A 16,336-nucleotide genomic window follows, 5' to 3' on the forward strand; every position below is an offset into this window, starting at 1 on the left:
AGAGCATGCCAAACTGGGTGTGTGGGCAGAAGGGGCATTACAGCCACACTGAGGGGCATCCAGGGCACTGACTGTCTCCTGCCCTGTTATTACAAGTCAGTGAAGCATTATAATAATTCTGACTTTTGAGGCTGTTATTTTAAGATAGAATAGTTACATAATGTTGCTTTAAAAAACGTAAAAAGATCAGCTTCCTGCCTGCAAAGACTTAAATCTCTGCATTAAAGCAGGTTTCCAGCCTCTAATTAACCTTTAAATCAAAATACACTCTTATATTCAGTCACTGTCGTCTCAGTCTGATCATATAATCAGAGTTTTTAATATTTTTCTGTCTCTTTTCTGTCTGAGCTGCATTTACATTCAGCTCTGTGAATCCTGCATGACTGACAGCTCCGAGAAGAGCAGGGGGCGGGCTCAAGCTCCCATCCCCGTGCTCCCATTGGCTGCTGCCGCTGAGAGAAAATGCGCATTGAGAGAGCGAGGGAAAAAAGAGAGACAGCAGAGAGAGGAGGGAGGGAGGGCGAGAGCAACACTCCTCAACAGTTCAGAGTCTGAGAGGAGACGAAGAGGAGGAGGAGGAGGAGGAGGAGGAGGAGGAGGAGCTCACCTGACTGAGGGATTCTCCTGCAGGACGAAGACGACAACAAGACGAGGAGGAGGAGGAGAAGAGAAGAAGAAGAGTGGGAGTGAAGTTGGAGGACGAAGAGATCAACATCTGAGGAGGAGGAAGGAGGGATTCTCTCTTTTTCTCCCAGAGTGCAACAGGAGAAACTCTCCTCTTTTTCTCTCCTCCCTTATCTCATCTCCATCCATCTCTTTCTTCTCCACCTCCGTCCGTCTCTCCATCCATCCCTCCGTCTTCAGTCAGGGTCGTCGTGGCGTCTCAGCAGGAAGCTGACGTCAGTTTTGGGGTGCTCTCTCTCTCTCTCTCTCTCTCTCTCTCTCTCTCTCTCTCTCTCTCACTGTCTGCATGTGTGGGTGTGCTCGCTCACCCAGCCCTCCTCTCCTTCTTCTTCTTCTTCTTCTTTTCTTTCTTTTTTTTTTTTGGTGAATGTTTTGGACATGAGAGCGAGCTGCCGGTGCTGCTGCTGATGCGTTTCCTCCGTCACGCAGCTTTATTTGCAGTCCAGGGATTCTCCTTCTTCTCCGCCGCCGCCGCATCAGGACGCTGCATTCAACAGACACTCTGAAAACAGACGCTCACATTTTGGAAGAAGAAGAAGAGGAAGAGGAAGAGGAGGAAGAATATGCTGACAGCTGTGGTTTGGATATTTTTCGACTGAATGTTTTTCTGCAGGAGTGTGAGCCGATGAATTCTGCATCACTGCTTCAACACTGTTGAGGGATTAAACACACACACACACACACACACACGCACGCACGCACGCACGCACGCACGCACGCACGCACGCACACACACACACACACACACACACACACACACACACACACACACACACACACAGTTTGGAGAGTGTGTGTGTCGGTGTGAAGCTCTCAGTGTTGTTTAATGAGACGTGAAGTCGAAGCTGACTCGACTTTGACAACAAAATCCAAACTTAGTCATTTAAATAATTTACTGTAATGGAGAAAATATTATGTTAATTAATTTTGTGACAGATTTTGACTTAAGCTCCAACTCATTCAATATTAATCATAAAATTTATTGGATTTTTTTAAACTTTTATATCAGTGAATCTCAACCTTTTTGACATGAAAATTTGTCCTGATTTATCTGAGTAAAAAACAAAATAATCATTATTTTCAGACTTTATTGTAACTATAATCAACAAAATAATGTAAATGGTTCTTTTTGAAATAAATCTAAACAATTTACTGTAATATAAAGTAGTAAAACCTTGTTTTCCTCCGGAAAATGTTTTCTTATTTAGTCAAAATTAATTTTGCAACATATTTTCACAGCTCCAACAATTATTTATTTAGTTTTCTCTCCAGCAGAAAAACAGATCTAGTCTTTTGTTTTATATCAGTTAAACTTCACGTTTTCAGCTGTTGGTCACGTCGACATGGAAATTTGTCCTGAACCAAAACTGTAAATTTGCTGTAATATAAAGTGTAAAAAAACAAACAAAAACAAAACCCTGGAAATATTCAATTATTTCTATCAAAACTTATTTTTGAAGCAGATTATGCCTTGATGTTCAACAATCATCTAATTTATTCAATATTAATCATAAATTTATTGTATTTTTAAGGTTGTTTCTCCAATAAAAATACAGATTTGCTGTTTTAACTCTTTTATATCAGCAAACCTTCGACTGTTTGTCACCTCCAGATATAAATTTGTTGTGACTTTAACCTAAAGAATTATTATTTGCAGCCCTTTTTGTAACTATAAATCAATATTTGTCTCAATTTAATCACCAAAATTGTGTAAACATGAATTTTTGATGATAAAAAGTGGTCTGAAGGGTCTTTTGTGATAAATCCTGCAGCAGATTGTGTCCGGTCTCAGTCTCACTGATCATCAGCTCTGACATGTTTGTTGGCAGCGTCTTTTTGTTTTTGTCATTTTGCCTCCAAACACCTGAGCGAGCCGCCGCCGCCACCGCCGCCGCCGGCTGTCAGCCTGCAGGATTATGAGCCGGATGAATCGCTGCTGTGTTTTTATGCATAATGAATAGAGCTGGATCCATAATGCAGCAGGCTGAGCTCCGCTGAGGACACAATCAATCCAGGCCGAGTTAGTCTGCTCATAAGCAGCCAGTCGACTCCAGATTCTAATTTAAACTCCCAGAATTCATTTTCAGTTTCTCTTCTGATGAGTTTCTGAAAACATCATTTTTCCTTTTTGGATCAAACATCTGAAAACCAGGTTGTGTGGAAGTGGAGTCAGATCTGTTTCCAAGTTCATGATATTTTGTGGAGAAACCTGGACTCGGTCAAAGAGGAAGAAGTGTGAACTCTCTGGAGATTTTAATGACTGGTTTTGAGGTCATCTAGAGGTCATCCTCTCCTCCACAAGCCATATCTGTGTGGCTTCCTTTTCTCACTGAAACCAGAAAGACTTTTGGTTTTCTTGCAGTTTAGACCATCCTCGCCATTAAGGACTTCCTCTTTCCATTTCAAGTTTTTCTCTTCCTCTGGATTGCTCTTTTTTTTTTTTACCACTAAGACTCTCTAAAGTTCAGTCGGACTCTTTTGGTTGAACTCTAAACTCACCACAATGATTGGCGTCAACAGCATCCACTCGTCGGGCCGTATGCGGTCGCGGTCGCTCTGCTCGGTGCGGAGCGGGCGGGACTCGAGGGACAACGACCCGTTCAGGTATCCCAGAACCCCCCGCTCTCGCTCCCTGAAGCCGCTGGCCTTCCCCGACCTGCTGGGAAAAACCCAGGATGGACAGCAGCACCGACAGAGCCGCAAGAAGAAGGTAGAACCTGGGAATTCACACGATTCAAACTTTTAGATTGGATAAAGTGATGCTACACATGCATTACTTTTTATTTACATTTTACTTACCAACCACAGGAGGGGGCTGGAACACCAAAGAATATTTGATATGAAAGAAATTTCACATCCAGGAAAGATATAAGTGCTCTAGAAGTTATAAGAAAAAGGAAAACGCTCTTCAGACACTCAGCGAGTGGAAAAGAAAGCCTTTATTTAGTCAAACATAATGGACAGTTTGGACCCGACTCACAGCTGGAAATGAGGGAAAATATTAAATAAATGTTGCCACCATGTGAAGTTGAAACTTCTTACTAACCAGTTTGTAAGATGGCACATGTTTTAATGTTTAAATTCTGAAAAAAATCAAATAAAGGCCCGTCCTTAATAAAGGCCGGGTCAACAAACGTTAGTGGGGGTTTTACTTACCTGTAGCTCTACTTTAATATGTCACATACTGTGATAGACTCTGGATTCTTACAGATATTTTTGCCTTGAAACACAGAAAAACAAAACTGTTTTGGCAGATATCCAAATTCAGGTTTTGGAATCAGAGCAAAACTGATTACAAGTAGATTGTTCATCTCTGCACGAACTCACGCGAGACTCTGATCTTCAAGTTCTTCTCTTGTTGGCTGCTGATCAGTGTGATCAGAGATTATTGTAGATGCTGCTGTAGCATCAGTTATATCAGGCACGGCCTTTAAAAAAAAGTTTCGATTTTTTTTTTGATTAATAAAGTAATCTAACAACTCATTTAGCAATTTCTCTCCAGATTATTTTTAAATTACCTAATAAATATAACAATTTACCTAAAATAAATATGAAAAACTTTACTTACTAATATTTCAATATTTAATTTAATAATAATACAGTAAAATAGACACATAAAGCACATTAAAATATTGATAAGAGCGGCATATTCAATTTTTTACCCTATTTAATAGACTCTCAGTCAAATTCAAAAAGTTTGCTGTCACACATTCATTTCTGTGACATCAACGTACATCTATGAGCCGTTTCATTTCATTTATTTATTATTACACTGAAAAATATTAAAAGTGAGATAATAAAATCAGTGACAGTTAAACAGGCCTGACTCAGCTGAAACTGGTTCCTGCTGGTTCCTGTAGAACATGGATGTAAACTTTGAGGCGAGAAAACTTTTTTGGCAAAAGGGAACCAATTCTTTTCAATCCAGTGTTTCACCTACAGTATGTACGTGAAAATGTAATCTCCTCAGAAGTGCGTCAATCATCATCTGATTTACAATAAATGTCTGTGTTGTGGTCTCATGGTGTGTGGGCACTTCTTATTGGACTGAATGGACGCCATCTTTGTGTCCGTTATCCTGATCTTCATCCATGATCAGTGGAAAAGATTTTCTCGCTTTTCTTCCAGCTTGGTTAGTCTCCCTTACAACATAAAAAGCTTTTCGTTGATCTGATTGGTAGAAGTTTTGAAGTTTTTGAAAGTGCCTGCCCTTTTCCAAACAGTTTCCAAGAACAACCTCTCAGATGTTTCTGTGTAACAAATCATCTGGAGCATCAGGTTAAACTGAAAGAGAAGAATTTTAGATGGAAACTGTGATTAAAAGCTTAATTTCTTGTCTTTTATAATAAATCACACAAAGAAAGAATCAAATGAAATATAAATCTGGGGTAATAAAAAGTTAATAAGTTAATAAGTACCCGCCCTTCAGGCTCCACCTCTTCTGACCCACGACTGGAACAGAAACATGTCGTCTAATAAACTGTGAAATGAACTGATTGTCTGTCTGAAGTTTTTAAATCTTTGTGTTTGTTTCATATCTGCAGATTAAAGTTAAAACACACACACACACACACGCACACACACACACACACACACAGTGTGACACATTTCTGACTGTGTTTGTGTGTGTTGTGTCTCTGCAGACTCTGTACAGCTCCATCAAGAACGAGAAGCTTCAGTGGACCATGTGAGTTTTTCCTCCTCCAGTTTGAACTGTCGACTGGTTTGTACTGGTCTGAACACACACTGTGTACAAACATCTGAAGTGTGTGTTTAAAGCTCTTTGTGTGTGTGTGTGTGTGTGTGTGTGTGTGTGTGTGTGTGTGTGTCCCTGCTGCCCCGACTCTCTTATTTAAGCCTCTGTTGCCATGGTAACCGTTCCCTGCTTTCTTTCTTTGCTGTAATTACAGGTCAGCATCCCAACGCCCATGCTTGACTGTGGACACACACACACACGCACACACACACACACACACAGTATATAAAGACACACACGTCCAGGCGTGTTGTATGTGTTCAGCATCTGTCCTCCCTCCTGTTTTTTATTGAACTCCTCGGTTCTGTGTGGATGTTAATCTGCTGCAGCTGCTTGGTGAAATGATGATATCAGATGAGTCAGGAGAATTAAAGCGAGATGTTGAGATGAGTTCATCAGACCGGCAGCAAAAAATAAAAATATACAGGAGGTGAAAAAATGACACGCTGACATCATGAGCAGGGTTTCCTGCAGTCAGCGTAGGAGGGAAGCTGTATATTTCTTCCAGATCGGTGATACACTTCTCCTAACAACGATTTAAAAAACCTCAGAGTGACTCTGTCGGGTCTTTGGAGCCTGAAGAGTTGGTCCCCAGCTGGACCTAAAAGCAGGTTGTCCTTAACAGCCAAAGTGGGCGTGTCATATTCTACAGGTCGTACATTGTGCAGCGCCCCCTGGTGGAAACATGGGCTGGTTCACCAGATAGCATCAAGGATCCAAAGATCTGGAATAGAACTGGTTCAAGAACCAGAACTAATTTGGTGGAAAGAGATTTTGAGTGGCAACAATACTGTTGCTTTTGCCTGAGGTTTTATTATTTTTATTATTATTATTATTATTATTTTATTTATTTTTAGGGCCCAAGTACCAAAAGTGAAAAAAAGCGACTTTAAACAAATTTGTCCAAAGCACAGGACAGTTCAGAGCCTTGTAGTCCTGTTGGTATCTGACAGCAGCAGCCACAAGCTCTGTCGTGCACAAGTGTGCGAGGACCCGATCATTGCAGCTTTTTAATTATAGTTATTACTATTATTCCTACGAGGGAGGCTGCCTTCCTATGCATGAAAATAAACTTTGTATTCAGGTCCAGTCCTCTGACAAACTTTCCAAACTGACACTGTGTGCTAACGGTGCTGAAGGTGGCGCTGCAGCAGCTATCAAAGTTTAAGAAAATTCATAAAAAATCATGTACGTGCTTCCAGTTTGCAGCTTTCATGAAGATACTGAACAAAACTGTCAAACTAATTAAACCTTTAATCTCCAGACTGATCTCAGTGCAGCTTCAGACCGTCGTCCACAAACTGTTTAGATTTATCAAAATATATAAATATATATATAAATATAAATAAATAAATCCTCAATGTTTGTGAACATAAAAGACAAAATGTGTTCCTTCAGTCATTAAACTTTAACTTAGACGTTAACCTTTTATCTTTTTCGGGTTTAAACGATTGTTGTCATGACATCATTCAGGGGTCGAGGGTCCGACAAAAGAAGGGCACTAAAATTCACACCAACAAACCTTCTACACTCTTTGTACCATCCATCCCTGATGTCAGAGATATTTTTTGTGATCCTGGCAGTTCTGCTGATGGAACCTCATGTATTTCTCATTGCTCCTCCTCCTCCTCCTCCTCCTCCTCCTCCTCCTCGTCCTCGTCCTCGTCCTCGTCCTCCTCGTCCTCCTCCTCCTCCTCCTCCTCCTTCCTCACATTACCCAGCTGACTCTGTGCTGCTCAGAAGCTATAATTGGTTATTTGTCTCCAATCGATTCTACTTTGCTGTTTTTTCATGTTGCAGCGTGTGCACATTTACAAACTGAATTTTGTTTTGAAATTGTTTTTATCTAATGCGGATCAGTTTTTCCATAAACTGCTTCTCGCTGCTCTGATTAATTTTGCAGACATAAAGTGTGATTAATCAATAAATGAGCTGCAGAGCTGAATCACACAGATCCTCCCGACCATCTCGTCTCTGTGACGGTTTAAACTGTCTCATCGCTCATTAAATATGTTGCTTTGCTCTGTGATCTTAATGATGCAAATATTATATTTCATACAGATGTGATCAATTATTTAAACATCAGCAAAGATTTCTGATCGAAGACACTGCAGCAAACAACGATGTGAAATGACTTGAACTGATGAACTAAACGATGAAATAACAAAAAAAAACAAAGAATCGTACGAGGAATGAAGAAGATGAAGATAAAATCTGTAACATATATAATTTATAATAATGTAATAATTTTTGATAATAGAAGTGAAGGATGACACGTCCTGATTGATTTCTTCTGTCTTCTGAAGTGATGAAGAGGAGTTGAGGAAGTCCATGTCGGAGCTGGCTGACGTCCGGACAGACTCCGCCTCCCACACCATGAAACGACTGGGCAGTGGAGGAAACCCGCTGGTGGGCGTCGCCCAGCAGGCCGACGGCGAGCTCTACAAGAGCGGCTTCCTGGTCCGCAAAGTCCACGCCGACCCCGACGGAAAGAGGAGTACGACCTTCTTCCTCTCTTTCTTCTTCTTCTTCTTAATAAAGCCAGAGAAATAATTTAAAATGTGTTTTTTAGTTGTTAAAGAAAGCAGATTCACCACAAACACAACGTTTGGATTAAGTCTTAGTTTTATAGTTAAAGTTGATGAAAGCTGTGAAATGTGATGATTAATATCCCATGATGCTTTGCTCCTCCCAGCTCCTCGGGGTAAGAGGGGGTGGAAGTCTTTCTACGCCATGCTGAAGGGTCTCGTTCTCTACCTGCAGAAGGTAAACATCTGAACTACATTTCCCAGCAGCCCTGCTGTTTGTCATACATTTCAGCCTCTATTTTCAACTCTGTGTCCCAGATTGAAAATATGTATTAGAGCAGGACGATCGATGTGGGTCAGACGGAGAGAAAACAGAACGCAGCTGAATTCATCTGTTCTACTTTTTTTTTTTTTTTCTCTCTCTCTGATTTCGATCTGACACGTTTCTGTCGTCATAACTTTGTTTTTATTCTCCGTCAGCAGAACTGAGAGAAGCTTTTGTGTTTCAACGCCGCTGAAGTTACATTTACAGTATTTTAAATGATTGATGATGTGATTGATGGCAAAAAGAATCTGATTATAAATATTCTTCTGTTATGATGATTTAGTATCCAATAAATTAATTAATATGCCATTAAATGCACCACAAATAATATTAAGAATAACGTCAGGCATGAAGTAATTCATAAAATGTGACATAAATGTCACAAAGTTTTATAAATGTATTTATCTTTGTATTAATTCCCATTCGCTCACGTTCCCATTTCATTTTTTATTTCAGTCATTAATTTATTAATTTATTCTTTCCGCTTTGTTTTCCTTTTTTCTGCATTAATTTTGTGTAATAATAAAATGTTTGTTTTAAAGCAGAATAATTTGCTGTGTAGTAAAAACTGTTTATCTCAGTATGATGACAAATGGAAGATGTGTATGAGGTTTTATTCCAGGTGCATTGTGGGAGTTTTTACAGTTGTTCACATGGATGCTGATATGATGCTGCTCTGTGATTGGCTGACAGGATGAGTACCGTGCAGAGCGAGAGCTGACGGAGGAGGACGTGAAGAACGCCGTGTCCATCCATCACTCTCTCGCCATGAGAGCCGCCGACTACAGCAAGAGACCCAACGTGTTCTACCTGAGAACGGCCGACTGGAGAGTGTTCCTGTTCCAGGCTCCGTAAGAACCCGCAGAACCCAACTATAGCTTTTCTTTTCTCTCTTTCCTTCTGTCTTTCTTTGCGTTCACAAAAGCCTTGACAGCGGTCTGAGAAAACCCCTGTGAGGTGGACCAGAACAGGTCCGGTTCATCTGGTCTGAACCGGTCCGGTCTGAACCGGTCCGGACCGGTCCGGTCTGAACCGGTCTGGTCTGAACACACCCCCAGTCGGTTTTCTTCACTCCGATTTGTTTTGTCTAAATGTAAAATTGAAATTCCAGTTTGCATCAGTGTGACGCGCGTCGATGTCGTCCATGATTAAATGTTCCTCCTGCAGGAACGCAGAACAGATGCAGTCGTGGATCACACGCATCAACGTGGTGGCAGCCATGTTTTCAGCTCCGCCGTTCCCGGCGGCGATCGGCTCCCAGAAGAGATTCAGTCGTCCTCTGCTGCCGGGGTCCAACACCAAACTGTCCCAGGTACAAAATCTGACTCACAGACGGGTTTAAGATCCGTTCATCTGCTCGTGTAAAACCAGGAGAGGAGAGAACTTTTCCTCACCGTCGTCTGTCTCGACAGGAGGAGCAGGTCAAGTCTCACGAGAACCGGTTCAGGGCGGTTTCCTCCGAGCTGGCCGACCTCACGGCCTCCACGCCGGACCGCAAGGTGAAAGGTCGCGAGCTGGAGGAGCAGAAACTCCGACAGGAGTACCTGGAGTTCGAGGTGAGGAGAATCATAAAAAATGACTTCAAGTCAAACTGTGAAACCTGATTTTTTTTTTCTCCTTCCTGTTGAACATCTTGACCTGAGGACTGATTTTGTTTTAGTTCACAAACAAAATCAGAAACAAATCAGGGTTATTGTCTCTACAGTATGGACACATTTCAGTGTTATTATGATTTCAGTGTTGATTTCTTTTTCATTTTAAAATCCCTCTGAGTTCTGAATCTAAACGAACAGCCTGAAGCTTCTTCTTCTTCTTCTGCAGCTCCTTCTGTCTCATTTCAGCTCGTCTTCATCACAAACTGTCAGTGAATCAGTCTGTCTGGTGTCAAACAGGCTGCAGAGACACAAACACACTGAGTGTGTGTGTGTGTGTGTGTGTGTGTGTGTGTGTGTGTGTGTGTGTGTCAGGAACATGGAGCTCAGTTAAAGGAACAGTCTGCTGTTTACTTCATGTTTCCTCTGCAGGCAGCCTGAAGCTGCTTTTAATTCATTTCTCTCAGAAATCATCTCAGACATCTTCAGTCATAAATAGAATCAAATAATAAAAACAGACATGGTGAGTTCATGTGCTGTTGTAAAGATTGAAAAAAAATATTTCTTTACGCCAACTGACAGAAATGATTTATGAGACACTTAACTTATAAAACAAAACGAAAGACACCAAGTAGAAAGAAGCAACAAAACAGAATTCAAGCAATAATAAAACAAAACAACAAAAACATCAGTAAAGTGAAGAAGAGCATCAACTGAATGAATCTGCAGCTTCCAAACAAAAACAGATGATGTCAGTGAGTTTAGTTTGATGTGAGAAGTTACACACACACACTAACAACTGAGTGTCGTCTGCGTATATAGAAAATAAATTAGCCCAACAGGTAAGAATCAGCCACCAATCGTTAGCGGCTGATATTAGTTTTAAATCTTTGATTATTGGTTTGTAGAAAAGTTCATCAGAAGAGCCAATCAGATGATGAAGGGGCAGCATCTGACTTTAACACCCGTCACGACTAATGTGTGTAAATTTTCCGCATGGCGAGTAAACCTCTGAAGTCTGTCCGCCGCCACACCGGCGCAGAAACATTTGACACATGGGGACTTCATGCTGCATTCAGGTGCACCTCGTAAACTCAGAAATCTGTATTTGAATGGTGGATGAAGGTTGTTTAAAAGTACTTTTTTCTATCTTTTCTTTGCTGAAATAAATCAGCCTGCATCTGTCTTTACTGTCTTTTTCTTTCATTGCAGCATTTTTAATAATTAGATGCTAAAATCAAAATTTCATTAATTTCTGCAATGGTTTTAAAACTTCTTTGAAAAAAATCTGTTGTTTTCAAAAACTCAGATATATTCTTGTACAACAGGTTTCCAACATCATTTGTTTTGTACTCAATATACAGTATTTTTAAGACCAGTTAATTAAATAAAAAAAACTCTAATAAACCCTGTGATCAGTATCTGATGTTACGTCTTCCAGAGATCAGCCCTAAAAATCCTGATGATTCTTGTTTTACAGCTTTAAAACAGCATCTGGGTCAATATGAGGAGAAAAGTTAGAGAAAAGTTGCTATAAAAAGTCATTAAAGATGTAGAATAATATAACTAAATTTAGTATTTTATTAATTTCTTTATTAGTGTTATGAGTTATTTCTGATTCTGACTATGTAGCAGAAAATACAAAACTTATTATAAGATGTATTTTACATATTTTTGTTCAAACTTTTGTAGTATTTTTATAATTTTATAGTTAATGCTTAATCTGTTAGCTCAATGCTAACACATATAAGGAATTACCATAAACGTGCTAACAGAGATTATCATCCTGATCGTGGTAATAAAATCTGAACGAGCCTTTTTCATCGATCCATTCTGACGTCTCTCGTCTCCGTCCTCCTACAGAAAACCCGGTACGGTACGTACGCCATGCTGCTTCGGGCCAAACTGTCGAGTGGAGACGAGGACCTGTCGGCCTTCGAGTCGCGGCTGTTTGACGACGGCGGCCTGCAGAGGGCGCACTCCAGCCCCACGCTGCCTCAGGACACCGCAGGCAAGGAGAAGACCCGTGGGACCAAGACTTCAAAAAGCTTAAAGGTCACGTCCTCGTCGTCCTCGAGCTCCAAGACCAGCGGCAGCACCAAAGACGGAAGCAAGAAGAAGAACGGCAGCAGCGGAGGCGGTAGCGGCAGCGGCAGCGGGGGCGGGAACAACCAGCGGCCGGAGCTGCAGAAACAGAGCAGCAAACAGGAAGAGGCGCCGTAAGGTGGCGAGGGTCGGGTTTGATATAAGTGTGTAACTGGAGACGGACATGAAGCATCATGGGTAGCAGGCTGACATCCTCCTTTAAACCTTTTGTGTTAAACCTCAGTCAGATTCTGATTGGCTGACAGAGCCCAGCTGAGACGTTCGAGGTCGGTGGGAGATGAGACGCTCGTCATGAAGGAGGACGACTGAACGGAGTCAAAATGTTCAGGAAACACTAATGAGTTTTGAAAAGTGTCATCTGAAGAGCACCAATCAGCTGTCAGAGTTTATTTCTCGTCCAATCATCAATCAGCCGCTGGTGAGTTTCAGCATAAAAGCTTTACTTCTGTCAGATCTTTGATTTCAGGGACTTTCTGGAAACGTTCAGACGGAGACGGAGCTCAAACAGTTTGTAGATACTTTTATTTTCCTCCTCTCAGAGCGACAAACACTGACCTCCTGCACGGCCGCCGCTCTGCTTCTCCTAGCAACAAACGGGGGAGCAGGTTGCCATGCCGACCACATATGACGGACAGAGAGAGCGTGGGACTGTTGCCGCAGCAACCAAGCAAAAAGGGGGATGAGGGAAGGGAGGATGGAGGGAGGATGAAACTCTGGAGTCAGGACTCCCCCGGCCAAACAGACAAACAGACACAGAGGCTGTGATGATGACGAACAGGAACACAATACCTCCTCCTCCTCCGCACTTCACAGAGAGCGTGTGTGTGTGTGTGTGTGTGTGTGTGTGTGTGTGTGTGTGTGTGTGTGTGTGTGTAAATACAGGCTGAACATGCTGGATGGAGGCTGATCAAAGTGTCACTGCGGTTTGTTTTATTCATGTTGTTTTGCTCACTGAGTTCTGCAGGAACACAGCAGCTGTACGGAGGATCATTAGTGACCAAAATCTACTGACTGAGCAGAAAAACCAAAAAATAACACTTGAGTTAATCTGTCAGCTGAGCAGAGAGCTGGAAATCATCCCACAGTTACTGATGGCTCATAACAACACCTCTTTATTTAGAGAAAACTTCCTGAAGTAAGAAAACCTCATTCAAAAGTCCACTGACATTTTTAACAATTTAAAAAAGTTCAGACTCAGCAGTCGGCCATGTGGCCGTCTAACACCGATGGTTATTTACTGTTTCTGTTTTTTTTTAAGTGTTTTTTTGGTCTGGCCCCCTACAGTTACAGTTTCAGAGTGCAGTTCACTTCAGCTGCTCACTGCATTTGATACGATTATTAGAGATGTTCTGATTCCACTTTTTCCTTCCATATATGTGAACATTTCATTTATGGGACGCTGCTTATAATAAATGAGAGATTGTAAGGAGGTACAGTGACGTCAGCTCACTATACTGCTGTAAAAAAAAAAAAAATCAGCCTAATATTTAAAAACAAAGTACCAAAAAAAGTTAAATTATAGATTCATGTACAAGAAAAAAACATAGAAAATGAAGACCTGCACCTCTACAGGAAACAAATTCAACAAATCTGAAGATATCAGTAGAAATGAAATAAAATAAATATGTTAAGAAAATAATTTATTCTGTGACAGTTGGGCCACAATAAGGGAGAAATAAATGAGGAGGAAGTTTTTCTAATTTCTTAAAGTCAAACTTTCAGTATTAGTGTCAAACATAAGAAAAAATACATCAGAGGAGAAAAAATCTAAATGAAATACCATTTAAAGTTAAAAATAAAAAACATACAAAACAATACTGAAAGTTTTTTGACATTTCAACTTCACTTCTAAAATTCCAGAATAGAAAAGTTTTTCTCACCGACACACATGAAGCAAACTGAGCTGCAGATTAACAGAATTTATGTTTGTGATCGAGACCAAACTAAAATAAAATTGAACATCCTGAAGATAATGATTTTTGTTTTGGAAAAATGAAAAAAGCGAAAGTAAAACGAACGGTTGATGAATGAAGACACTTTAGATTTGTGCTCACTCAGTACTTTAGTCATTAATGACCTTCCACAGTTTTTCTCTCTTTGCTGGAAACGATGCTGGAAAGTGAAAAATGTTTGAATCCGTCCACTTTATCTTCACCTTCCTGCTGATCAACGTGAGCAGGAAGAAACGTATCAGAGGTTTATTCTTGTTCCTCGCTGAAATGATCCTGTTTGTTTTCCTCCTGTTGGTGACGGACTGAGCCGTCAGCCGTCCTCTTAAAGTCAAGTCGAAAAGTGAAAACCCAAAATATGGAAGAAAAATTCTGCCCCTGTGATGGAAAAAAAGATCCTGTGCTTCATTACAGTCATAAAGTTTCACATTATTTTTTAGAAAGTTTCTTTCTAATGACTCAAATGATTTTCTTTTTCATCACGTTCATCGTCAGAAATGTGATTTCATGTCTAAAAGAGTCTCCTGATCATCTTTACAGTCAGACACCAGACAGGGTTTCTGGGTAGTGAAGTCTTCAACATGCAGTTACCTCTTGTTGCCACCTGGGGTCACCAGAGTGCGAAGCTGAGCTGTGAATGATGTCCTCAATTCAAAATGTTACTTTAGTAAAAGTACAAAAGTACTAGCATCAAAATGTAAAAATGATAAAAAATAAAAAGTACTCATTGTACAGAATAAAATATATTTAGGGCCGAACAATTAATCGAACAATTTTCAAATCGCAGGAGGTTCAATATGTGTTCAGTGCAAACTGTGAGTCAAACTGTCATTTTAAATGAAACTTCGTGCTGCAGAAATGTCCTGATCTACTTCACATTTTGTATTAGAAACTAAAGCTGTTAAATAAATGTTTTGGAGCAGAACTATAGAAATTAGCATTGAAATGTTTTAAAATACTAGTAGTACCACAAAATTATACCTGAGTAAATGTACTTAGTTACATTCTACCACTGTGAAAGAATATCAGATGATTTAGGACAAAAAAAAACTTGGCCAAAATATTATATCTAGAGCTGCAACTAACAGTTAATCTGTTTTTTTATTTTCTCAAGTAACTGATTAGTTATTTAGTCCATAAAGTGTCTAAGATGACGTCCTCAAATGTCTTGTTTTGTCCACAACTCAAAGACATTCAGTTTACTGTCAGAGAGGAAAGAAACCAGGAAATATTCACATTTAAGAAACTGAAATCAAAGAAACTGACTCTGATCAAAAAATGACTTTTGATTGAACGATTATAAAAATAGCTGGCAACTAATTGTTGCAGCTCGACATTAATCTTGATTTTCTTATATAATATATATATACATATATATCAATATTCACATATCTGTAAAATAAAGAAACAGTTATCTGGTCACATGACCAAGAAACAACAAATTAGGGTCCAATCTGCAGCCCTACGTCCCGACCATGAAGTAATTATTGATATTTATTTCTGTGGGACTTCAGTTTCAGTGGATGTGAAGTAAAAGCATGACTTCGTGTTTGATTTCCTCCCTGTGATGTAACACTGCAGCGTTTCTCACATCATCCTGTTGTTCTTCATGAATAATAAACGCTGAACAGACGGAGAGCCGACTGTTTGATACATGAAGAAAACACATGTAGTGACAGCAAACGGTCACCAGGTGGCAGCAGAGAGGAGCTGAGTGTTGGTGCTTCTGCAGGTCAGGACTTAGAAAAAACACAACTTTTCAATCAGTTTGCCGACATTTTTTCTTTTCATCTTTTGAGATGAAACTCTTCAGACTTCTGTCAGTTTGGCAGGTTTGTGGTCAGAAACCTTTTTAATCCAAACAATCTGTGAATCCAGATTCCCTGAAAACTCAGAGGGGAAAACTTGAAGATTTGATCCTTGAAGGAGGAAAAGAGAAACTGAATGTTTCTTGCAGGACTGTGGATTTTTGGTCTGTAACAGCAGTAAGAGGTTGTTCAGTGAGCTGTGGGAGCTTTTTTTTTTTTTTGAGATTCCTGAAGGATTACAAACATTGATGCTGCTGTTAAAACCTCCCTGGACTGATGATCCTCCAGGAATTAGTCTGGTACAGTTGATTCCTGAGCTCTCAGAGAGATATTAACAGAAACTGAAATGGTTTCTGTTTGTCTCGTTGGTCCAGATGTGGACCGGTGAGGTATCATCTCCACTCAGTGGCTGATCAGACTTCAGAAATGTCTCATTTCAAAGGTACTGATGGAGTCCAAACCAAATGGAAAATCTTTTTCAGACGATAGGTGATGGGTTCAGAGATTGGTGGATGCAGACCGTTTTCAGTCCTTAAGTCTCTTTGATTGGGTTCAAACGTCACGGTCAGAAGAAAGTTATCACATGAC

The 16,336-nt window shown here is 40.3% G+C and overlaps 1 protein-coding gene across 2 annotated transcripts in view; it reads left to right on the plus strand.

Annotated features, from left to right (window-relative positions):
• Nucleotides 1-12,841, plus strand: part of psda (pleckstrin and Sec7 domain containing a) — a 60,606-nt gene extending 47,765 nt beyond the window's left edge. For both annotated transcript variants that reach the window (XM_084736424.1, XM_084736423.1), the window contains 7 exons: nucleotides 5,328-5,371; nucleotides 7,747-7,937; nucleotides 8,136-8,206; nucleotides 8,987-9,144; nucleotides 9,461-9,605; nucleotides 9,706-9,849; nucleotides 11,749-12,841. In XM_084736424.1, coding sequence (XP_084592550.1) covers nucleotides 5,328-5,371; nucleotides 7,747-7,937; nucleotides 8,136-8,206; nucleotides 8,987-9,144; nucleotides 9,461-9,605; nucleotides 9,706-9,849; nucleotides 11,749-12,108 — 1,113 coding nt within the window. In that variant the 3' untranslated portion in view covers nucleotides 12,109-12,841. The remainder of the gene's footprint in view (nucleotides 1-5,327; nucleotides 5,372-7,746; nucleotides 7,938-8,135; nucleotides 8,207-8,986; nucleotides 9,145-9,460; nucleotides 9,606-9,705; nucleotides 9,850-11,748) is intronic.
• The last annotated feature ends 3,495 nt before the right edge of the window (nucleotides 12,842-16,336 follow it).

The sequence above is a fragment of the Lutjanus erythropterus genome, chromosome 14 (assembly GCF_056507025.1).
Source record: "Lutjanus erythropterus isolate fLutEry1 chromosome 14, fLutEry1.hap2, whole genome shotgun sequence".
NCBI lineage: Eukaryota > Metazoa > Chordata > Actinopteri > Lutjaniformes > Lutjanidae > Lutjanus > Lutjanus erythropterus.